Source organism: Echeneis naucrates, chromosome 3 (assembly GCF_900963305.1).
Source record: "Echeneis naucrates chromosome 3, fEcheNa1.1, whole genome shotgun sequence".
Lineage (NCBI taxonomy): Eukaryota > Metazoa > Chordata > Actinopteri > Carangiformes > Echeneidae > Echeneis > Echeneis naucrates.
The window spans coordinates 11,939,768-11,965,823 of record NC_042513.1 but is presented as its reverse complement, the minus strand read 5'-3'; the positions used below and the strand labels follow the sequence as shown (position 1 = coordinate 11,965,823).

At 40.4% G+C, this 26,056-nt stretch overlaps 2 protein-coding genes across 5 annotated transcripts in view; one reads left to right on the top strand and one right to left on the bottom strand.

The window, feature by feature from the left end:
- The first annotated feature begins 475 nt into the window (after positions 1-475).
- bbox1 (butyrobetaine (gamma), 2-oxoglutarate dioxygenase (gamma-butyrobetaine hydroxylase) 1) lies at positions 476-23,620 on the top strand. Its single transcript, XM_029498868.1, has 8 exons — positions 476-586; positions 2,049-2,493; positions 4,025-4,139; positions 17,764-17,962; positions 18,815-18,920; positions 19,072-19,268; positions 20,149-20,315; positions 21,938-23,620. The coding sequence occupies exons 2-8, from the start codon at positions 2,107-2,109 to the stop codon at positions 22,096-22,098; spliced, it is 1,332 nt and encodes a 443-aa protein (XP_029354728.1). The 5' UTR covers positions 476-586; positions 2,049-2,106; the 3' UTR covers positions 22,099-23,620.
- The window catches only part of madd (MAP-kinase activating death domain), a 40,447-nt gene continuing 37,673 nt past the window's right edge, over positions 23,283-26,056 (bottom strand). For all 4 annotated transcript variants that reach the window (XM_029498864.1, XM_029498865.1, XM_029498867.1 and 1 more), the window contains one exon: positions 23,283-25,713. In XM_029498864.1, the coding sequence (XP_029354724.1) occupies positions 25,600-25,713 (114 nt within the window). In that variant the 3' untranslated portion in view covers positions 23,283-25,599. The remainder of the gene's footprint in view (positions 25,714-26,056) is intronic.

The window sequence follows — 26,056 nt, the reverse complement described above, 5'->3', positions numbered from 1 at the left end:
AGAAACTTAAAGATGACTTGACTTGTGGTAAAATATCTCTTCTTTTCTATCAAAATATAATGCTTGTGCACTTTCTCCAAGCCACAAAGTTTATTCAGAGCACGGTATGTTTTCTAATCCATCTGGATCTGCTTAGGACCAGAGGAAATAAACAGGAATATCAAGGACATGAAGACAGGTACAGTTAAACATTTAACCCCCCCCCCCAAACTGATGGACACCTCGGGTTATTAACAGTCCAAACAAGACAACAACAACAACAACAACAACAATAATAATAAATCAAATTTTCATTGTGCAGCAGTAAAAGAGGGAAGTGTGTCCTGTCAACAGTATCTGTAAACAGTGTCACTCCCTCTCTGATGAAGGAGTGAAATGAGCAGAAATCGTAAATATATGAACAAATCCAACACAACATTTGTGTTGGCAGCAGGCAGGCTTGGTCTGTCGGTTCCGGTGTCGGTTCCGGTCCCGGCTGCGGCTCGACCTTTCACCCACTTCCTCCCTCTCTGCCTGCTCTGAGAGCCGGTGAATCAGTCCCGAGCAGCCGCTGCTGAGAACAGCCACCGCCTGCACACCACCACAGGTAATGGTTGTTAGACGTGTGTTGTTTCTCTGTCTTTTGTGTTCACTTTGAATGAGGTGGTGTGGCGGGAGCCCGGACCGGGAAGTGTGTGTGTGTGTGTGTGTGTCGGGCTAGTTGGCTAACAGCCGGGCTAGCCGCCTCCTCTCCCCGGTGTGGGTCGTGCTCAGCCTCGGTGACCCGGACAGGTGTCTCCGGGTTCACACGGTCCTGTCCGCTTTGTCCCAGCGCACGGCAGGTTGTGTTTACTGGCTTTAGTTTTTAGTTTTTGCTGTAAAGGACCATAACACAGCCGCAGCACAGCAGCCTGTGCTAAATACTGCTGTTTATCACGTTACTTTGACATCTGATTCATTTATAGTAACATTGAATCGTATTGTAGAAATCTTTTTCCTGTTGTCGGGTTGGAAAAACAATTTCTCATCAACTTCAAAATAACTTCTTGGAAGGATACATTCCTGCTTTGGCTGTTACATTTATCGAAGCATTAAATTAGATCCTATAGGGCATTAGAGGGGTCTGACCCCTGTAGAAACCCTGTTACACGGAGGGAAATACACAATAGAAAGCATGTAAAAAAACAACAACAACAACAACAACAACAAACCACAATCATCTTGTCCTTCCAGCAACACAAACAGATGGTCACACTGTTGGTCCAATCATATCAAACCAAACTCCATTATTTTTCCCATAGTGGGAAAATTACCCTGTCGCAGTAACAAATGGGCTAAAAGGGGGGCGAGGAAATAAATAACAAATAATAAATTCTATTACTACTGGTTATTTCATATAGGTGGTGTACTGGGAGGTCAGTAAATGAATTACATCACAAGTTGACCAGCTCTTTTATTGTGATTGCATTGGCTAATCAATACTTGAAATACTGGTCAATTCTCAGTTTCCAGTACTGGAAAACTGGAAACTGAGAATTGACTCATTGTTTTATTTTGCTTCTTCCAGGTTCTTATATGTGAAGATAATTGTCAGTTGTAGCCCTAGTTGACTTAAAGGATGCTAGATGTGTCCGGCTCAGTATTCTCAGCCATGACTGTTTTGCACTTCAGCTTTTCCCAGATCTTACCAGCACACTGTCAGGTGACCAGCTTAGAAAATACCTTTAGTTGGCACAGTTACTAATCCTGGCCATTCACTGGTTAGTCCCAAATGAGTGTTAGTCCCTGAGATTGTTCAAAACGATTACAGCAGTGTGCTTTACAGATGTAATATTAATATTTAAGTCATAAATGCTGCTTTCATGCTTTTTGATGCCTCATTTATCAACTCTCACCTTGGTTCTTGATATTCTTAGTTTAATTAGATGACAACACCAACAACAACAATATATGTGAATGAGGCTGCTAGTTTACAGTCCAAACCTGGCTTACACAAGCATCGACTGAAAGGCAGAAGTTCACAGTTTCCTATACTCACATTTTTTCCGTTTTATCCCTTCCCTTTCTAGTTTGTGGCCGTTTCACATCTGGAGACGTAGACACACATCTGCAGGTGACCATTGAGAAATGTGGAGGAGTACGTTTGCACGCCTTGCCCTGCCTTTCCTAGAGAGGAAGACCTCTGCTGTGGCCTGCCAGGCTCTTAGGGCCAGTGCTAGACAAGGGCAGGCTGCAGGTCTGACTTCAGTGCCGCTTCATGGGCAGCAGACGCTGGGGTCGGCCTCCCTTCCTGTGGCCAGCCAGTCAGTGAGGCATGCCCAGGCACTGGATGAGGAAAGGCTGCTTGAGGTGAAGTGGGTGGACGGAGGCCACAGTCTGTATCCATTCACCTGGCTGAGAGACAACTGCCAGTGTCCCATGTGTACCCTGCAGTCAGCTCAGGCCCGGAAACTGTTGATGTCAGATCTTGATGTCCACACAGGAGTTGAAGATGTGGAGGTCACTAATGACAAGGTAGGCCACAAAGGGTGTTCGATAAAAGGATGCAAAGATTCACGTTTAAATTAGTCACACAAATTTTACAGAATTTTACAAATCAAATGGATTATAATGATGGACTGGCGACCTGTCCAGTGTGTACTCCGCCCTCACCCAATGTGAGCAGGGATTGGCTCCAGGATCCCCCACAACCCGGAAACGGTTAAGCAGTAAAAGATCTATCTATGAATGAATGAATGAAGTGGAATATAGTGATTGACACTTTGCCTGCATTTACTTAAACTCATTTTCACTTTTAATAAATGGGAGTTGAGGCTAATTTTGGTATTTATTTTAAATCTAATGCTTCGTTTTCAACAGTAAGGAATGAAATTGGTGATTAACATAGTGTCATAGCAGCTACTCTGTTTCTATGCATAAAATTTGATTAAATACAGAAAGAAACCCCCACTTTTTCCCATAGAGGTGTGCCAGTTTCCTAAAGCAAGTGTAGAACAAATGTGTAAAAACTAGGAAGTTGGTGCTCATCAGTGTTGCACACACAATGAACAGTAACAAATCTCCCCTGTTCTACATTAATTTACATCGTCACCATACGGAAGTACAAAGTAATGTCAAACTGCTATGATAGGACGCAGACCTTAATCTGGTGAAGATTGTGGATTGAGTTCAGAGAGATGTTAACCAAAAATCCAGAAAATATGTCTTAGCTGAAGCAGCTCTCTAAGAATAGCCTAGTTTTCCCATACTTTGTCCAGGTCTGAGTTATAGCTATTGGAAGAATGTATTTGCATTTATTGGCACCAAAGAAGATTCAAGCAGTTATTTAATCTAGACTTCACTTGTCTCTTTCACCAGTACTGAGACCGTTTACTGGCTGTTGACGAATAATGTGATACTTTCAATTTGTTATTAGCGTCATGATTCCTCAATCAACATCATACGATTCCTTTGACTTCAGTGTGCAGTTTGTATAATAGTTTGCTTGAAACTTGAGGCCAAATGTCTGGTCGTAAACTGACTGTCTGTGAAGATAGATTATCTTATTTTGGCAGAGGCACGTGTTCAGCCTAAACTTTAAGTCAGCCAGAGGAAACCGCCTTTATGAGCCATGTCCTTCAGAGGATTCAGTCCCTGAATTGGGACAAATAAAAAGGGATTGATCTGACTTAACAGTGCTTCTTGGCTCCCATGTGCCTCTGTTTTTGTTAAGAAAAGGCAAACACAATACGTTAGTTGACAGTAGTGTGTAAACTTCTACAGTAAAGCCTCCATGTTTTCATGATGTTTGCCTCAACCTACAAAGAAGTGCTTACATTTTTAAATGCATGTCTTTCTCAGGTTTATGAGCCAAAGTGAAACTTGAAAGAGCTAGGCCGATCTTGTCTCTGGAAACCGGGAAAATATACTGAATATCTAAAGGTTTAGAAAATTAGTATTAGAAACAGAACCCTTAGTGAGTGTTTTGACTTGAAAGAGAGAGAGTACTCTCACAGCAACTTAACGTGGAAAACGATCTAAAACATATGGGGTTTTTGTCTCTCAGGTGACCATCGTGTGGCCAGACCAGCACAGCAGTGTTTTTGATGCAGAGTGGTTGAAAAAACGCTGTTTCTCTCCTGCTGCTAGGCAAGCAATGCAAGAGGAGTATTTTCTCAATGGTGAGTTTAGATTTTTATATTTTTCACCCAAGCTTGGATATGAAAGAGAGTATGTAGAATTTCTTGTAGTGCAGACATATTAAGGCTTTGCTTATGCAAACAGTGCTTTCCTTGCTCAAGATTTCCACTGGCAAACTGGTAGTGAGATGTCATTTTTTTTATGCGAGAGAATGCTATATGTTCATAATTTCTCTTCTGAAAAAAACCCAAACCGCCAGATTTTGATTTATATTTGGTGCTGTTTGTTCAACAGACTGTGTAAATATTGTGAGTAAGTGTAGTACAAACAAACCAAGGCAGCCACAGTGAGCTGAAAAGTCCTGCAGGTACAATGGCCTCTTGGTCTGTGACTAGCACACTTCCAACACATCATCAAGGTAAACAGCTTCACCTTGGAGTGGAAAAACACTCACCATGCTAGCACTGCTCAACCGATCAGAGCCATTCACAACTGTAACTGCGTCCCCTCCTGTGGAAATCCTCCGTACTGTATGTAGGTACATCTACTGTAAATGTTCTGCAGAAATTCATCCAATGGAAAAATACTCAGCTTAGCAGTAAACACTTCCTCCATGAAGGTTTTAATGTACAATTTATTTCTTAAATTGTTCTAGAAAGGTGTTGATTGATTGTAAATGCTGTAGCTAGTGGTGCTCTTCAACTGTATTGCATCATACTGACAGCTGACATCAATGAGTTAGACTTAATAGATAGGTGTGTCTACTAAAATGGATGCTGCATACATGTTTCATGTCTGTCAGCGGATTTCGAGCCGAAGCATCGAATTCAGTGCAATCTGACTGAAAACTATAATCCGCTCAAGTCCTCCTAAATGTGTGTGTACACACATCAGGTTAGTGGCGTTGGGACATTAAGTTCTTCTGATAGAATTTTAAAATAAACACATAATGCATGCAAACTCCTGACAAACAGGGCTGACAAGAACTGAAAAATAAGAACTCTGTAGTCGGCCTCATGGTCAAAGAAAGGATTGCTAAAATCACCAGGGACACCTGGGTGGTAATATCTTTATATGTCAGACCAAAAGTTTCTGAGGAGTGCGAGCAGCTCAGTCAATTCTCAATGGCATGACAGATTTCAAATGTTTTTCACATTTGAAATGTTCCGATGTTGATTTCTGTCAATGTCATTTTGTAAGTGACCAAACTCATCAGTACCCATTCACTATAATTCATTGCAAATACAAGATGACCTCAGTTTCATATTTTCCTCCCAATGTAACCACATAGGAAAGTGAATGATTCTCAAGTTTACTGCATGACATCTTAACATCTGTCATATGAATTCCAGACACAATAGTCTTGTATCTCTTTCATCTTTATGTCTACCTCTTTGCTATTTAATTTCTGTTGTTGATTAACGGGTTTGTCAGTGTTTCTCAGCTCAAATGACAATGGCAAGATGATTAATGATCGTCTCATGTCTTTTATCACAATGTTTTTACCAGTTTCCATCATCACTGCTCTTAATCTATTACTCTTGTCAGTCTTACACATATGTATTCAAATAAATTCTCCTGACAGTCGTAAACCTTGCCTGTAATACACAACAGCAAATTGTATAAATCACAAGTGTCTCTTGGAGGCAACTTGACAAAAATGCATGGAAGCAAATGTTTATCTTTGCCGACAGCATGAACTGAGAGGTTGTAAACACAATGCTTCACATTCACTGTGTAATTAAGTACCAGTTCTCTTATTTGAGTATTAAAAAAGAGAGTATGTACTTTTGGCACTAAGAATTTTTTTTGGGGTGGGGGGAGACTTCAATAACATAACAGGGTTGTTAAGGAAGAAGGTTTTCTGAAGTCTGGTACTCATTTTACAGTACATTTACGATGGCTCAAGTCTGTTTACAGTCTGCCAGCAGAGGAGTAAGTTCAAATGTGGAACAAGGTAGTGGTACTTTAGTGGAGCGGGGGATGGACTGTAGTTGGTTTGTGTACACACACGGGGTCCTGAAGGACCCACAGGGCCGAGCGGCTCCCGCTCTGTTCCTGACTGGTTAAAATTTAGTGTGTGGGTGTACATGTGTGCACATGCATGCATTTCATAATTCCTCCATTCATGTTCAGGTTTGAACAGTTCCCCCTCATAGCAATTTGCAAACGTCATTTTGTTGTGTAGATTTGTTCAGCCACTCTTGGCACAGAGCCAGGAGTGCTCCTCGAAGACACTGCTAAGCTCATGTACCAAATCACAATACAAGATGCTGTGCGCATGCACGCACACACACACACACACACACACTCTCCCTCACTCACACTCTCACACTCTCTTTTTAATGATTTCCTTCTGAGGGCCAGTCTGAAATTGTATGCACTGAAAAATACCGCTGAGTCTAGACTCTCAAAAGAAGGATGATGAACAGCTTTCACCTCTTTTTGCTCTTAATCACTCTGCTCACTTCTGCATGACGTGAACACACTGGAGCGTAGTCCACAGTTTGAACGACTGTTTCCTTTTTTTCATGCAGTGCACCTAGATTTTACAGGCCCAAGTCTGCCTGTTAAAGTGTTCCCAGCAGTGAAAATGTAGTGCACACAGGACACAGTGAGGTCAATATGATAATTGGAGCCATGGGGATATTATTCAGGCAGTATTAATCTCCTTTTTTTATGTTGTAAGTAATGTCTTTTTTCTTCTGCTTTTACAGTTTCTATGGAGTTGTGTAACTCAAATCACCAAATGTACTTCAGCAGCAGTTATTATTGGAGCAAGACAAAAAACTAGTTTTCCAGGTGACTTATATCCTGAAGAAAAGTTAATAATCCATGTTTTATGAAATTTCAAATATAGAAATCTACAAGAAGACATTGAATTGAATTGAATTCTCAAGCATCCATGAACAGTTTTTGATGGAGCAGGTACATGAATAAGTCAGCTTTGGCATTCATTTAGGTGATTTCTTTCTCAGTCAAGAAATTTGAGTTTTATATGAATTTATGTGTAGTGGTTTAGATATATGGATGTATATTTTTACATACACTGGCATGGATCAGCATTTCTAGCTCACTGTCTTTGCACAACAAATCCAGACAAAACTGTGCTGAGATAGTTTATCTGCATGTGAAACAGTGTAAGGCAGTGGAACTTCTGGGGGGCTGACAGCTGTTTAAATGTGAGAGTCTCTTGCAGACCCCTTTCTGCCTCGGCCATATGGAAAACTAACTAAACTGAGTGTTGCTAAAAGATCTCTGCATGCTCTCAACAAACACAAGCTCACCAGTATTTCCTTCCTTTGGAGTGAACAAATCCCAGAGCCTGTAGGCACATGAAACCAGTGATATACATTCACACTGATGCTCAAGACCAAGACATTTTACAACATTTTCAAGGTGAAAATGTAATATCTCAACTTACAGTTAATGTTAGCATACTATTTTTTTTTTTAGTTGGACTGTCTTTTATGATTTGTTTGGTAAAAAACAGAAACTGCCCCATCTTTGTGCCTGTCTTTATTGGGGATTCTTCATTGAGATTGGATTTTAAAGGCGTTTTGGAAACAAGGCGCCCTTTTGTTTCCATGGCCATTAACCTAGCCGCACAAGAAGGCTAATATCTTTTACTTAGTGTATAATTTTGTGAAATATTACTTGTGAAGTAATATAAGTTGAGAGTTTTCGTACTTTGTTGGCCCTTAAATGTGGATCCTTGACCTTTCCTCACGAGTCACCAAGAGGTTGCGGTGGTTTTGACTGAAATTGATGGTTCGTGTAATTTTAATTCAAACCTTCATGAATCTGGCACTGGCAGCAGGTAAACAGCAGGTATCTGCAGCATTGAACAGCACAGGTCTTCACAGTGTGGTTCATAATAATTATGTTGAGCGCCACCACAGGTTGGTGTATGCGGTTCAGAGTGAAATGCTACTGAGGCTGTTATATATTAGTGTTGGATGGAGCACCTTGCAATTTCATGCCAACATTGGTGGACTTTACTGGTCTGATTTGTGCAATACTTTATGGTTTACCTGGTTTGTCTACCAGTTTGGTTTTTTCACATATACACTACACCTCATTCAGCCACTAGTGTGGTCACAGCCTCCTAGACTCAATTAATTAATTAGTTGGCATCTTTACTTAAACATTTCATTAGCCAGCTACTGCGTGACAAACAAACCGTTTCCACTTTTATAACATCTACTTCCATCTGCTCCAAAACAAGTATTTACATCTCATTTGAAGATGTGTTCAGTACCTTTGCAGGTCACGTCACGTGCTGTTTTCTTGCCGGGATGTGCACTTTGAACCTTTGCTGTTATTTGGCAGTGCGGTGATTACGAATTACTCTTAGGTGCACCAAAGCCTTATGTCACTCACATCCTTATCTGTGATGACACTTCCTTCACTGAGAAATGTGTCAATAGCTTACTCAAGACATCTGCCAGATGCTTCTAATATTGGAAGCATGTAATCATCTCATGTCTTCCATTTTGCGCTCGTCATGTTAATTTAGTCGGGGTGGGAGTCATGACTAATTTCATGTCACTGATATTTAAAAGACAGATGTGTGAAGTTTAGTGGACTTTTAGGAAAGTAAAAATATGCCTAAACCCACGAATCATAGCATTTTTTCACACTTAACTTCACGCAAATATTTTGTATATGCAGGCAGTCCTGTTTCCAAAATGCGTAGCAATCATCTCAAACTCTGCATATTGTTTGAATTCTCACCCTCAACGTGGCATAATTGAATATAAAAGCCAAGTCAAAATAACTGCATGAATTCATCTTAAAAGAATGAATTTTTACTGCTTGGCTTTCCTGGAGTCACCATCCTCATTTCTTTCCATTCTGCAGGTAAGGGTTTGATGTGGTTAGTTACCATTTGGATTTTCATGATTTTCGAGTCCGTTCACTATAATAATTTACAGGTTGTGCTTCACAGTGTAATTCAGTCCATAGGACACTAACCAGTACCGGAACAAAATTCAAACCTTGACTGTGAGAGGGGAAAAAAATATATAAAAACCACACAACCACAAACACACCTCATCTCATCACAATGCATTAGTACGTTCTCATAAGTTCACCTAAAATAGTTTTATTTATTTTATGTCCATTTTCTTCCTGTATTGTTTTAACAGGACGGTGTAGACAGACAGAAAATGAGGCTGAGAGAATGACAAGCATGAAATAGTTTGGCTGGCTTGGATTCAAACTGGTGATTCGCCTGTTTAGAGCGTTTGCACCCACACAGTATGCACCCCAGCCACTTGGTGACCTTTTGAAGTTGAAGTTTTTATTGTTTTTTTTTATTGCACATTGATTGTGTAATTGCATAATTTTTATTGGTGAGTGGAGTTAATTGGAATGCGGTGTGGTAAAATCTCTTGTAGCTCAGGTCATACTTAACTACAGTAATTAGTTGTGGTTCTGTGTGGGTGTACACTTAGTGGGTTAGTGTACATCAAGGCCATGGTTCTGAAGGCCATACCTGGCTTTTGACCTAGTTTTAAACAATTGATTGAGTTAATACAGCATATAAATATGCAGGCATGACCTCATTAAAGAGGGCAACAGCAGAAATTGAGAGAGTGTAGCACAGGGAGCTTCTAATGAGTCGAGCATTTCAAGAAACGTGAAAAATAACTAACACCCACTGACTTACTGGAACAATGTTCTCTTTGGTCAGCCAACAGCTTTCAGCACATGGCCTAAATCAGGGCTTTTTTTTCTTGCAGAATGAGTAATACCACATACACACCACAAAATGTCTGATTCTCAACCAATTATCCAACGAGGACTAGACACATACGCCATGTTCTAATTCAGGAGCTGGATCCTCTGGTGTGTTTCATTTCTGGAGTAAATGTGTCAGAGTATGCCTGTCCCATTTCAATTGTCACTTAGTAAATGAACCATTCTTGTTCTCATATGTGGAGGGTTCAAATGTTGCAGACCTTAGCACATACACAGCATGCTATAAGGCACAGTACGACATCATTCGTTGTCATCAGTCAGGGTTTCATGTGAATAATCATAGCTCAAACTTGACTATTTTACGGCTATTTTCAAGTAATATCGACTCATTTGGGGAAGAGGTGCAGGTTTAACCTCACCATAGCCTTTAAGTAAGTTAAGTAAGCCCATTGGTTTGGGTACAGGTGCAAATACTCATTTTCCCTCAAAAAGAGACATTTTAAATACAAGTAAACAGACCATTTAATCAATAAACACTTAAAAGCTTTAAAAATATAAGTATTGAAAGCGTAGGAAAATTCAAACTTGGTATGCTACAGGAACTTTGTGAAATCTATTTTGAAATCTTTGAGTGTGATTGACAGAGCTGCAGTGTGACGTCTCTCCTCTAACAGCTGTCCCTTACATGTCTTCATACGGTCAACCAAAAAGAGCTGTTATCAATCACAGCCAAAAACATAAACCTTCATATGTACATTGTCTGTCAAAACATCACTGTCATTTTACGGTGTCTTTACTTCAGCTATCTGGTCTTCATCAGTCCTAGCAATATGATGATCCCTGCGAAGCTGTCAGCAGTCTGAATGTCACACATTGCCCTACATACAAGATGGAAAATATTTCCTAGCAGTATGTTCAAAGTAGAATGTGGCACTGTTTGTGGTACTCGGTAATACATTTTGTTTCCCGTTCTGACAGATTATCTCTAGCAGACTTGACAAGTGTAATGCTTCTGTCTTGTTGGGCCAAAAGATCCCAACTGTGTTCATGCCGATTCAGTTCTCTGCTGCTTGACTGCTGGCAGGGACGAGGAGAGCAAACACTGCACCCAACTTAAAAGCTTTGCTGCCGTTACTCTTTTGTTTTTACAGATTTTAATTATGTGTCTTTAGAACAAGCCTTTAATTATTTTGCATCGCTGGAAGCAAATGTTCTGTGCAACGGCTTTCAGCTCAAATTAGAATTTCCACATCTATGAAGGTCACTTGCGTCTAAATCTTGTCATCTGCCAATGTTCATCTGAATCTGTTTCTTTATTTCTTTGTAATACCATCAGCAGTTTGCACAATAACAATTTTTTTCCACTGTGCCATTTCCCTTCACTCATTTATCTTTTTTTTTTTTTTAATCTAATAACGTTTACTTTCACAAAGTAGTCTCACAGTATTTTGCTACCCACATCCACAGTTTGACTGGTATCTTTGCACCCTGATGGTTGCTTGCTCTCTGGCTTGTGGCACATGCATCAATTAGGATTCCATTTGAATCAGCATCGTTATAGAAAACTTTGTGACAGATTAGTCCGATGCTTTCTTTAATGGACTCAATTGAGTTTGGACTTTTCCCTATTAAGTCTGCTGACTGATTTCTGTAACTCTGCGAAGCAGAAGGCGATTTGTAAGTTCCCTGTCTGGCTGGTGTTTTCCTTTTGCCATCTGGTCTGAATTTAGTCCTCTATATCATCGTTCCTCAGTTGACAAGAATGCTCCTGGAAACAAAGCTGTGGAGGTCAATGGAAAAACTTAAATATTCTTCCAAACTTGAGCATCTCCCCACACGTAATGCACAGCTTCAACAGAACTGACTTTCCAAACACATCCTCTTCTCTCTGTTCACATGCTGCATTACTGCCGTGAAAGGAATTTCAAAAATCCAAATTGTAAACTACGACTTCAGCTCATTTCATTTTTCAAAACTAGCTCTAATCACTGTGCGGTGAAGAACTGCTGGGGATTCCAGCAACTGCAACTTGTCAGAAATAATAGTGGTTATTTTTTATTATTAACAGGCTTCTTTCTGAGGAAATTTCACAGTTTTTCATCCATGCAGTTTATATGTCACAGTGCTTTCGGATCAACTGTGTTTGGGTTAAATCCCCTTTCTTTCCCTGTCTTGAACTTTCAACACCTTCACATCAGACTCTGTGAAAAGCTTGGTTATTACAATGATTAGTTTTTCTCATTTCTTTGGCAAGCCAGATCTGCTTGGCAACATGAGCACAGGTTAGCAAAGAGGACGTAGTTTGGCAAACTGTTCACAAGGTTCAGTTGAACTTTTCGAACCTAAACTTGGTGTTGGAAAAAGCATTTCACTTGGATTAGTGTTTGTGGAAGGCCTGCAGCTCTCTGGTGCAGACAGAGTGAGTACAGTTTTCTCACCAAACTGTGAATACAGAGGTTGGCTGCCCCGTCATTCACATTTGTTTTATGAATGTGAGTTTCTTACAGCCCCATTGCTAACAACACACACATTGTGAGAACACAAATGCTAATTTGTGACTGAACTATATCTGTGATAAGGGAAAATATTATATTTCTATTTATATATAATATTGAAATTAATAATTAAATTAATAACTTAAAATTCTTCCCAATTAATATTGTATTGAGTTTTTTTATTTTTATTAATTTATTTTATTTTAATTTCTCAAAATGTAAAGCCTTTACCAAAACCTTCAATGTTCACTGTAGCATTTTCCTCCAAATAAATAAATAATTTCATCTTTATTTCCAACATTATGTTAATAACCATCCTAAAAGAAACAAAAAGTCTCATAATTTATAATTATGGTGTATTTTTGGATTTGGCTGATGAAGAAAATTGACATTCCTTCAAAGCAGATATGAATAACACCAACTTCCTAGACATGGCACCTTGTCCTCTTACAAACTAGCAATGTAGTTACCTCAGGCTAATTTACCACTGTGTGTGTGTGTGTGACAAATGAACACTGATGAGTGAACAGCATGTTGGCAGTATTTTAATTAATGGTGCTATGTCTTCTGCAGAACACTAATCATGAGTCATTTTGTACTTGCAGTTGTTTACAAGCTGAGTTGGGGGTGAAATTTTGTGTTAATGAGTAGGTAATCTGTACTGACTTAAACACTCATTGAATGGTGATTTATTACTACTTGTGAATAATGAGCCAGTCTAAAGATGTTTTATTCAGAGACGCAGCAAGTATTCAGATCTTTTACTACCTCTGTTTCTAGTAAAAAAGTGAAAACATGGCATAAGAAAAGACTCAAAAATGTGATCAGAACATGTATTCTAATTAACAAAAGTAAAAATACTTCTAATTTAAAACAGTAGCACTTGATGACTCTTGTACCGTTGTGTATTTTATTATTAATGCATTAATATGTGAGAATCTGAGCTCTACTGATAGTTTTAATGGATGGATGGATGAATCTCAAATGGCAAATCTCTTGTTTGGAACGGCAACAAAACAGAGAAATACATTAGAATCTGAAATGCGTCACATTTTAGAAAGTCCTTCTGTCGTGTAGGTAAAGCTTTAATTAAAAGAAAGCGCAGCGTTGAAATCCATGTAGTGAGGTTAATACAATGAGAGCTTTTTTACTGTGCTTGAGTACTGAGTCCTATAGAGCACTGTTTTTATAGTGACTGAAACAGTTTAATAATATCTGAGAATGGGATGTTTGATGACCAAATTGGTGCTTAAAGAAGGCAATGATAGATTTTGTTTCAGTAAAATCTCTGAAATAATATGTTGTGTTCATAATATATCTCTTGGTACAAGCAGCAGGTTTGATTAGAGTTATAAGGCATACTAGCTGTTAAAAAAGAGGGGGGTCTTTAAGCCTGCCTGGCCCTGAGCCCGTCCACTGTACATTCCAGAGACAGCCTGTTGAAGTGAGTTGATCCGAGCGCTGTGATAAAACTTCACCAAGTCAAGGCAAAAGCCCTCTGGATGACTGCAGTGACTGAAGTGGAGCTTTGAAGGCACTCCGAGCTGTAGAGGAGAGCGAAGCAGCCCTCCGAGCATAAACAGAGCACAGTGAGGGGAGAGCCAAACAGCCATGAGCTGCCTGACAGCCTCGGGAGCCAGGGCTTCAGGTTTCCTCATCTGGAAAAGCCAGAGTAACAGGCCACAACCAAGGGGGGAGGGATTGGGGGAGGAGATTAGGTACATGTACGATGTGCTTAGACAGTCAGAGGTGTTCCTTCATGCACATGCCAGCACAGTCTTTCCTGAAAAAGCCACGGAGATTTTTATACAAATGACCTCATGCCAGAAATTCAAGGCGCTCACACTCTGGCCCTTCCTTGCTTTTTTTCCATTTTGTTTTGTTCTTTGGAGAAAAATAAAACAGCAATAACAACAAAACAAAAACCAAACAGATGTGAATTCTGACATAGTACCGTTCATAGTTATCTACGGCTGGGAACTTTGCAAGAGAGAGAGCGTTTGATTTCTCAGTGGTGCCGTGGATACACAGGCCTTTCCAAGGTGAGAAATTAGCACAAACCACAAATTACATATTTGACAACTTAGACCAAGGCCTTGTGGCTTCTGCCAGATCTGGACCTTCACGATCTGATTTACTGCAGCAAGGTACTGAAGGATAAATAGAAGCATAGCAGGCTTCAGACTTTTCATCTAACACTTGCTGTACTTTCACTTTCTTCATCTTTTAAGTCTCTCAACAGCTTTGTTTCCAGTTAACATTCCTCTTTTTGTCCAATACCTGACAACATGCATGAACAAATAAAAGAAAATAATAATAGTAGTAGTAATAATAATAATAATACAGCAAGCATTTCTTGAGTTAAAGTCATCCACATCATAACTTGCCATCAGTATTGTAAGTAGCGCTCGCCCTGTGGACCTGGCTGGTTTCAGTTTAAGCGCTGCATCATTCAAGACCTTATTTGACATTTTTTGTGATTGCTTAGCTCCATCTTATCTATAATCACGCCACTGAATTCAGAAACACTGTGTCAGTAATAATAGTACTAAGTAAAGTAGAGCATGTGGTATAATGTGAGTGAAATTAATTAAACACAATTTACATTTCAAGAAAAACTGCCTCAATCATTTTTTAATAATTGAACAATTTGTTTACTCAAGTAAGCGTTTCAGTCCTACTCACATATAATCTACTCCTCAGAGGATTACAAACAAGCTCAGCAGTGATTAAGATAATTTACCTGAAGCAGTTATAATGAATATTTTTCAGTTTTAGCCATGGATCAGCTACTTTATCTCCATTGTATGTGAAAGTTGCAGCGATGAAGCGGTAGACAAGTATGTACCAACTCTGCAGCTGCACTTTTTCTTCTGGTTTTAGATATTTCATCATTAAGCGCATCATTTTGCTTTTATAGCCCAAAGCACTCTGCTCCTCTCTGTATTTTCACTTGTCAGAGAAGCGTCTAAAACCTTACTGCTCACCATCAGACAGCAAAAGGTCACTGACTGAGCTGGTGAACGCAGTTGAACTTTTCGGAGATAATATTTCCCTCAGCAGCTGATGAAAACAAAATTGTGCTACAAGGACAGTGAATACTGGTGAATACTAGATTTATCAGGTGAAAATAAACAGGACTCCAAAACTGCAAGAACAACTGATGTTTTGCCATTTTCTTTGGGCAGCAGGATCAAGCTGTTAACAGAACAGTGGCAGGTATTCTCACTAAAAACTTGATATGATGATCTACACTTGCACACTGAGCAGATATGGCGTATTAACATTTATTTTTTTATCTGGCCTGACCTAAATCCAATATGCACTTTCATTTTCGCTCTGTCTTTGGTCTTTACCCACTCCTGAGAGAAAATGTCGGGCTCTATATCTGCTGTAAATCTGTAAAGACTAGAATTATAAAATGTAAAACATACTCCAGAGAGCCGAGAGGACTGTGGGGTCACTATGAGATGCCCCTTTCACTTTTATACATGGTCTTTGCATCCATTGTTCATGTGAAGAGGTCCATTACTGCAGTATATTTTTTTCAAGGAAGTGAAGTCAATCAATGAAGAAAAAGTCAGAAGTCTAATGTCAAAGTATTGATTAAGAAGAAAGGCCTGTTTTCATCAGTACGTGTTATATTACTGGATCATAGTTTTTATGTTTAAGCAGGTGGTTTGATCTGAAATAATGAATTGGATTCTGTTCTGTGTAAATTGTGGCTGTCATAGTTGTTGTGGAGGAAAATGGAAGATGTCCCTTTGACTTGAAGTTGACCTACAGTATTTGTAAAAACTGTACTTAAGCACAGTACTTGTATAAATCCTTTTAATCTAAAATAATTTGGATGGCACAGCCCTCCCATTGTTCTTGAATATCCTCATTATCTGTCCTCATTTAAGATTTGTGATCAGTCTTCCCAATTGAAAACAAGCATATACATGTGACATATGACACGATTAGACACTGGATATTCATGCGAGTTCTCATCTTTCGTCTCGACCCTGGGCCACAACACTGCACATTGACTTGACAGCAGTGAACGTGAGAGGTTTTCATGATGAGACTAGCTGAGCCGCAGCCAGGACTGCACAGCTGATGTATATGCACGGTGCGCCAAGAGCTGTAGCCTCTTTGTCATGGGTGAAACACTGCTGTGTCTGTACAAGACTTCCAGGTCTGGTTTCACAAGAGTAATTGTAACATTCAGGTTTGACCTTAGACCCAGTTTCTCATTCTCAGTCTTTGTATTCCCTCCAACTTCTTAACAAGTTTTAACAAGTGCGGGGCTCTTGCCCCTTTGAACTGTGCAGCCAGATTATCATTGTTTGTGACAACAGCCTGGAGGGAGGTCTGCGAGTCACGATGATCAGTGTCTGACTGATGTTGCATCTGGCGTGTCTGGTTCCTCTGTGCCCTGCTGCTTAAAAATGAAAAAACCAAATTCACAAAACAAGGATCTGAAATTCCACATTACCGGTTAAAATCTGCTTGTTGCATTTGTAAATCTGTGCGATGTTCAGAGTAAACTATTGCTTTTTCTTTTAAAGTTGGAGACACATCGGGTGTTGATAATGATAAATTATGGATGGCATGGGAGCCACCTCGCCCTGTGTGTCCATCACATGCGAGGTTTGGCCTTGTGATCTGTTTGTGATGCAGCCATTTTGAAAGTTGGTTCGTACTGAAAAGTGACAGGAGGAGAAACCACAAAACATCAGACAGGTACCCAATCTCCTCATTCAAACCTTGCCCCTCTACCAAATGATATTTGCAGCTGCTTCTGTGGAAATCACTGGAGAGAGATTCCATGGAAAAACAACTCGAGCCAGCTGGGTGGAGAGCAGTGGGAGGATTTTTTCCACTCCCGTCTGTCTGACGGAGACATGCTGATTTTTCTCAGTTAGCTATTCATCTTGAAGTGTGCAGACTATTGCACGCAGTGGCAAGCTGCAACAGTTACAGACTAAATAGGCTTTAAAAAGCGGGGCGTCAGTAACAGATTAGTAAAATTTATTGGTTCCTTTTTGGTGGAAAACAACTCTGGAAACAACAAATTGACGCGTCTTCAGTAGAAACTGTGCAGAGCTTAACTTGCTCCTTTTTCTGTAGCACACCAGAGAGCACTTTCCACGCATTCTTTGACATTCTTTGCACTACAAAAGGTGTCGTGATACAAAGCCTATCTGTTCTACTGGTCATTAAGGAGACGGCATGTAGATGGAGAGTGAGCTAAAGCAGGTGAATAACAATGAAGAAAAAAAAAAAGATCTGATAAATTTTCTATCAGGCAAGCCAGTTCCGTTTTCTTTCCAGTGTTTGTTCAGCATGTCAGGATGTCAAGTGAAAAAGCTTCGTGTTGGAGCACTCCAGACACAGATTATTCTCTGTTAGACAAACCAAAAACCAAAAACTTCACTGTGTGTCTCAGTGAAACTTCATGCTCTCTTTTTCATTTCAGAGCGTTATTATTGGGACTCCAACTTGCACATTCCCACTGCTGACTACCAGGAAGTCCTCCACGATGATAAGGCAGCACTTTCCTGGCTCTTGGCCCTACGTCGTGTTGGCATCGTTTACCTGAGGGGGGCCTCAGCAGAGCAAGGCCAAGTGGCCAGACTCGCTGAGAGGATCGGCTATCTCCGGCTAACGTTCTATGGGTAAGGCTGCATGACATTCATCTTTTTTTTCCCCTCTCTCTCCAGTCAGCAACAGCCAAGCCACTGTTTAATAATCTGACTCCCCACCAATCATGAGCTGTTGCATTTTCCACTGATCATATTTTAGCTGGAACAGAGTCTGGGGAGTGCTATTAGTAAGAAATAACTACAAAAGAGCTTTATTTACATCTCTTCCAGGACATCAAACACAGTGGTCATATTTGTAAAGCATTAATGTTGAAAAGCGATGCTCACTTTACAACGTTAATGCTGAGGAAACTGTGTCCACCAGTCAGTTATCTGGAGCTTTGATTCATTTAGCTCCATTGAGAAGCTTAAAGAGGGTCTGTTGGCCTTTTATCACACCAGAGTTCATCCATTTGACTCATGGCAGTGCTGATTACTTCAGGATAGATCGGGGAAGACAACATAAAAGCATCCCAGCGTTTTTAAGCTAGAGGAATTACCTGGTGCACTCAGTCAGAACAGAGGTTTGGAGCATTAAGCTTTTCCACTGTCAGAGGATGAGCTCATACTTGAGGAAGTAAAGACACTGCAGAGGGAAAGTGAAGGCCTGCCATCAGAGAAACTCGACTGTTTCACAAGTTGGGCATCCAAACAGAACACGGAAGATAACTTTAGCTCATTAGTGCTTGACTCCTGCTGCATCTCAATGAAGTATGTACTTCACAGGCAACAGCCTAGGCACACAGTTTCCCCTCAGGGAGCCCTGCAAAGTTCCCCTCATCTCACCCTTTTCTCCACATAGCTTAATTGATGCCGCTGATCTTCAAAAGCCAAAGTTAAATCATTAATATGGAGTTTATTAATTGATATTATCTTTGTCCTCAGGCACACGTGGCAGGTCCAGGACAAATGCATGGCAAACAACGTAGCCTACACTTCAGGAAGACTGAGTCACCATACAGACTATCCTGCATTACACTTTGCACCCGGAGTGAGTGAAATCTGACTTCAGCGGTCTGCTTAGAGGGTTAAATTGTACTAAGCAGAAATAGTAATCACTTGGATTTACATGCTGCTGTTAAGGCTTTGTTTCCTAAAATGAGCATTTGTGCAGCGTGTGTGTGTGTGCTGGTCTGTTTTAGGTACAATTTCTGCACTGCATCAACCAGGCTGTGGAAGGAGGGGAGAGCGAGGTGGTGGACGGTTTCCACATGGCTGAGCTGCTACAGAGAGAAGACCCAGAGGCCTTTCAGATTCTCACCTCGCTCCATGTGGACTTCACTGACACTGGGACAGACTACTGCGATTTCATGCTGCAGTCCAAGAAATGCATCATAGAGTAAGTGGACAGTGTAAGAGTACACAGAGTTTCTTTTTACCTGTCCTGTCACACACACAAACACTCAAAACCTAAATGAAAAATGACGAACACCAAATCAGGATGTGTTGTAGCTAACATTACCTCACCAGTGTGTGAAGTTATGGGAATCTGACTTGAAATGGGACACTGCCATCTGCTGTTCAGTGATGACACCCACACATGCACCCAAAGTCATGTGGAGCGTCCTCACAGAGGAGAGTGATGGCTGTGTAATAATATCCAGTGTTTGACAACCATATTTGGGTTCAATCTGTAGAAGATGATCGTAGATTAATGTTCCTGAAAAATAGATGAGGTCTTTCAAATGAACTCAGGGTTAAAGGATTGGATCAAATGAATATTTTCATAATTGATGAGTCCAATTATTATTTTCTTGATTAATAAAATTCATTTTGGAAAATGGAAGGATGCCTGTTAAATTTGCCGTTGCCCGAGGTGACCTCTTCAACTGCCTTTCAGGCAGTTCAATGTTCAATATTTAATTTATGCATTTCAGGTTAAGCATTTAATCTTGTCATAACATTATTATTATTTTTTTTTTATATATACATATATGCATACAGCTCACTTTTTTTTAGCTTCTCATATGTGAAATCTGCTAATTTTTATAATCTTCTGGGATTTTAAATGTCTGAATATCTGGATTTAGGCTTTTTGGTTGGACAAAATAAGACCAGTGAAAACAATAGTTTGGGCTCATTTTTCCACACAACACAAAAAATCTGGTGATTAGCGATCTCATGTGTATTTTATTATTTATGTGGATTGTTTAATAACTAAATCTGTTCATCTTTCATATTAGTGTGACATTTAAAGCCCCTCATATTTCCCTGAGCAGCGTTGACAACAAGAGTCGAGTTGTGAGGATCAACTACAACAACGCCACCAGAGATTCGGTGCTGGACCTGCCCTTACATCAGGTGCAGCCCTTCTACAGAGCACTGAAGGCCTACGTGGATCTCATGAGCCGACCAGAGAACGTGGTCACCTACAGAATGGAGCCAGGTCAGCACTCAGAAATGCAACCAACAATATCACGCCTGCAGTCTTAGAAGGCTTTATTCTGACAGAAATCGCGATTCAGGGTGAAGGAGATGACATTGAGGGAGCTGCAAGGACAAGAAATAAGACTAAGCATGTTTGTGCAGCTCTCATAAAGAATCCAATGAGGTGTGACAGTGATGCACAACTTGTTTGTCATTGTCAACATCACTGTGACACCAGAGATGTCAGCATCATCTGTGTCATCGCAGACAAAACCAAATTACCCAGGTCTGATGTAAAATGCTCTTTAAATGCTTTGACAGACATGAAGTAATGACCCTGTATGACACATGAAATTGTAGCAGTAAGTGGCCATTAGTGAAGAGACAACATTTTGACAGCATCCTTCCAAATGACACGTCCTCTAAACTGCTTCAGACAAAATGTGGCCTGACTCAGATGTGAGTAGTGATGCCAGATTGAAGACAGCAGCTCAGCTGGAGTACCTTTTTAACTGGACAGCTAAAAACCCATTTATGCAGTTTGTTATAACATTTTGGAATATGATCTGGATTTTCTTAGACACCACATCGATGGCACTAAAGTGAGAGAGTCTAAAACGGTTTAGCCACCCGCCTGAGATACAGTTGAAGCACAGTCACAGCAATCGATGATCTAACTCCTAGACAGTCAATGTTTTTTTGTATCTCTGATGTTGGCAGCAGAATCGGGACACACACAGATCAGAACACGCAGACATGATAGACGTGTCTTTATGTTCGGTGAGACTTTGACTTCCACAGGATATTATTCATTATCTCTGACACGCATAATGAATAAAATCTATTCCGATTCCAGTCAACTTAGACTCTGTCAGAACATCCGACAGTACTTAGCAAACAGGAAGGGCACTCCAGTCAGTGAGATCTGGCAGCACTGAGGAGGAAGGAGCTGATGTACTGTAGCTTCTGCTTACACATAAACCCAAACATTAGCACGTCTGTCTGTAGTTTACCGCCTCCAAGACCAAGAGGCATTAATCTCCTGCACTGTTGCAGTAAAATGAGTCCAGCTTGCAAACAGCACATCGACCGTGTAAGAGCCGTTTATTGTATCAATGTGTAGATAACATTAATAGCCTCGTTCTGCTCTTTCATGGATTTCGGCTCATTCACACTCTAGCCAGTGTTTTTTGAGATGGCTTGAGATTTCAGTGATTCTTTTCTTATGAATGGAAACCACACCGACTCAGGTCAGGTCACTTTTCCCCCCTCAGGCACAGAAAGAAAGGGCGAACTGATTCCACTCTGCAATATCAAAACAGGTGCATTTCCATCACTCCTTTTGAAGTTGTGTACGAAACATGTTGTAAACACTGAAAATAAGAACACATCTCAAAACATTGACAGAAAGCTAAACTTGTATACTTGGCTGACTCACAGACTTTCCTGTGACCTCAACATCTGCTGAAAAGATGAAAGCATAAGTTCAGTGTGGTGAGCTACAGCTTGTACTCAAGCTCAAAATTCATTTTATTGCCAACTACACTCGCTGACCTCTTTGAATAAAGTGGCATGAGTGGCATGATGAAGTGATGAGAGTTCTACTGTCGTGTCTGATCTGTGGGTGGTGGTGTATCTCAGGTGACCTGGTGACCTTCGATAACTGGCGTCTGCTGCACGGACGGAGGAGTTACGTCAGCAGACCAGACAGATTGCGCCACCTGGAGGGCGCCTACCTGGACTGGGACGAAGTCATGTCTCGCCTCCGGATTCTCCGCACCAGTGTTCATGAGAACACGTGAGCAGCACAGACAGGCAAATCTAAAAAGCTAGCTATGAAGAGAATCTTAAACATATCAGGTGGCAAAAATGAGTAAATAGACAAAATGTTGCTTTTATATTTGCTGATATGACAGAGGGCAACGTGCAAAGATACTGAAAAATGAAGGCAGGTCGAGAGCTAAATCTGACAATGATCAGGCATTAACACACTTTTTAAACATGTAAATGTGCAACACTGCAATGCAATTAAGAAAAACATGTCATAGTGACGAAAAAGTTTTTATAGGTAAAAATTTGCCCTTCAGCTTTTATACTGTCTAAATGATGATTAAGGTACTGAGTCTCTTCTAAGTTTTATACACTAATTTATTATTCCAGGTTTGCTTTTCTGAACTGGCTGAATTTTATTTACCTGTTGCTCTTATTTCTGTATTAAGCTGCCGAGTGCCTTTCAGTGCCTACTTGCCTTCTTTCTGTAGAGTTGGAATTAAAATCACCTTAAACTACCACATGTGGCACAAGAGCACTAAAAATTTAGCGGGTCAGACGTTCTTAACTCGAGTGGCTCCTCAGTCACAGAGAAAAAGTAGTCTGCCACCGATGACAGTGGAGTTTTCAATTTGAGCTAAACGTTATCTGAAAAGCAGCCTTTTCATTTGGCTAATGAAGTCAGTTTTATAGTTGCCTGACCAACGTGCTGATAGTTCTGTTAAAGTCATTGGCAGTGAGTTGTGTGAATTATGTGGGATAGTAACTATTTCCACAAAAATAAAAAGTTGGATATGCTCAGAGGTTTCAGTCACAAAGCAACACAGCATTCTGTGATATACAGCGTTTTATTGATATTACAGCAGTGACTGTTTCGATGTTTCTCAAGCTGCTGGGGATGGATGAGTGCTTCTAATGGAGGACAAATCTGCTGTGATCAGGTTTCCTGTAGCCAAAAATAAATAAATCTGAGAATCTGTTTCAGGATGAGCTCACTACTTTGTGATGCACGTAACCTTTATCTTAGAGTAGCACTTATGAAAGACAGCATGGATACAGCCGTCGGATGAAGTCTGATTACAGGCTCATCATCTGTGGCAGCTTGAACTTTTAATGTGTATGTTTGTTGATCCAGTCTTAAAAATGCATTATGGATTCAAATGAGGAACAATTCACTCAAACATTGAAATAAACTATAAAAACAGACTCCTCAAGCTTCATGTGGGACAACTTTATTATATTGCCAAAGCTGTACATAATCTATAAATACAATTTCAAACACTGGAATACTTACACCTGGCATCTCATTTCTTTTTCCTTTCTCATTACAGCAGTTGTGTTTTACAATGACAAGAGATGAGTTGTAATAATCCAGCAAAAGAAAATCCTATTAACTTGAGCAGAAACAGCTGTGTCCCATTTCCAAAGCAAATTTAGAAGAAGCTTCAGATGGAGGTTGTGATGGCCCTCTGTGGAACAGCTTCTTCAACATCCTACACAGTTAAGTTACTAAAAATACAAGCATGTCAAAATCTTAATAAAACATCTTCCAGTGACAGTGCTGCACGGATATATTGCTGATCTGGAGAAACTGTTCACCACATGAACACACGTGTGCAGATAAACCCCAACAGACATGCGCTTGCTGTGGGAGTTAATGGGAGCAGAAGGATTGTGTGTGATCACAAACAGAAACAGTAAGACTTGGCGTTCACCTCACAGAGCAGAGGGCCACAGCTGCAGGCTTCACCGTGTGAGTCTCTAACTTCCGTTATACCCCAAATCAGTGATGTAAAACCAGATGTTTGTCTTTGCTGCTTGGTGACACAATAAGTTGTTTTTAAATTATTTCATTATTGTGACTATTTTTACTGCTAAAATATTTGTGGAGTTTTCAACCACCTGTCAAACAAGAAGCAGGTGATTCTGATAACTCAACCTAAACTGGGAGATTATAGAGAATACTATGAATCAATAATGAAAATGAAGGATTAAATAAATTATGACTCAATAATGAAAATAATATTCAGCTCAGCAGTTACTCCACTCTGATGTCGTCACACACAAAAGAGGACTGAAAAGTCCAGATGTAGCTTTTTTTTTCCTTTACTGGAAACGCTCAAAGTTCATAAGTCGTTTTAAATTCAGTGATCTTGTGTTGAGTTTGCTTTTGTTGTGATCAGAGCTTTGAAGACATTTTTCTCACCTCAGCTGTGAGCGATGTCTGACTCAGCTCAGACACACAAACGTCCCACGTAACTGACTGGATTTGGACGTAGCTTCAGCACCCAAACAACAGCCTCCCAACAACTCTGACCACAGACACACAACACGTGTCTGAAATGCAAATGAAAAGGTTTTGTATCGTCTTGTGACACCAAAAAGCTAAGAAAACAATGTTTACCTCAGCATCGCCACTTGCTGTTGCTTAGAAACACCTGCTGTGACATCACTCATTCGGGGCGTGGCCTGAGTGCAAAAAGCTCGAGTTTACTTCCATAAAGAACAACAGATGTGGGTTTGTTTTGTTCCAGTGTGATTTTACCTGGAAAAGAAAAACTCTAATAGTCATGTCGAACTGTCATGTCACATTCACACTGATCAAATGTACTTATTAGAAAAACAAAGTTCGTTCTTACATTCGTCACTCTGTGAAAGCCAGTTAACTCAAGAAAACTTGGATCTGGCAATGGCTAACTACTTAAGTATTGCACATCAAGCAAATGAACAATATGTAACACTTTTTTCAGAGAAATGTACAGTCAATATATGTATGTTAAATAAATAGTATATATAGAAATATATATAATATTTATTTTTTTTATTGTCTTAATAACATGCAATCGATAACAGCAGACCACAGACAAGAAATGTCACAGTAGAACTAGAACAGTAATTCAGCCTGACAGGCCGAGCTAGAGCAAGAGAACACGTCTGAGAACACTCACATTATTTTAAGGTCAAACCTTGTAGAAGCGTTTACATGCGGTGCTCTGGTGCAGCGTACAGTAGAACCTTCAGTACGGGACGTCCTGCACTACAAGAAGGTCTCTTGGTTTTCACCAGACTGGACTTTTACAGTAACCACATAATCACAGAAAAACTCACACAGTCGTATGGAGATCTGGGGGAGCGGGGGGGCTGTGCATGGGACCTGCATGTACTCTGCGCCTGAGGATGATCCCTCACATCTCCTATTGGTAAACAGTTAGGTCTTGCGAGCGGGAACAATAGAGGACTTTCACACAGAGAAGGAGGTCTAAAGGGGAGTCAGGCAAACATTTAGCTCATTGGTATGGTCACCAGGACAACAGCGATGAGGAGCTGGAAGTATTTACACGACATCACAGACCAAACACATCAACACAATAAGATCTAAAAGGGACCTTAGGCTTGTATATACAGGACGAAGGGAGCAGGGAGTTGTGTGCTTAGAGGAAAGTTGGGATTGTCAGAAGTCTGTGGTTTTAGCTGAGATGCTGTTTCAAGTAGAAGCAAACTGAGGATGACCGGGTGGGGGGACAGAGTGTTAACTAGCTGGGAAGGGGCCTCGGTGACAGAATCTTGGGTTTTCCTTCTGCTTCCTTCCCCTTCACTGCCGCCACGTAGGAGAAAAGGCAGAGGACCGAGTAACAGATCTGATTTGCCTGCAGGGGGAGAAAATACTGTGATGAGGGGGAAGACCGTCCTGAAGTATTAAAGCACAGTGCTGTGTGTCTGGATGTACAGACTGGGCTCATCTACACAACGGCCACAATGATCCAGGCCAGAACCTTCATTTCTTTATTATTATTGTTATTATTATTAAATGACCATGCTTTAAAACCCGGGGGACAGCTCATTCCACAGGTTCAGAGTTAGACTGAAGTGTTTCAGCCACATTCAGGTCCATGTTTTGTCATGTTGGCAGATATAGAAGTGCAACATTTCTCCCGTGCACACCTGGCAAATAGGACTCCACATGCACTGCTAAAAAGCACTGTCAAGGAC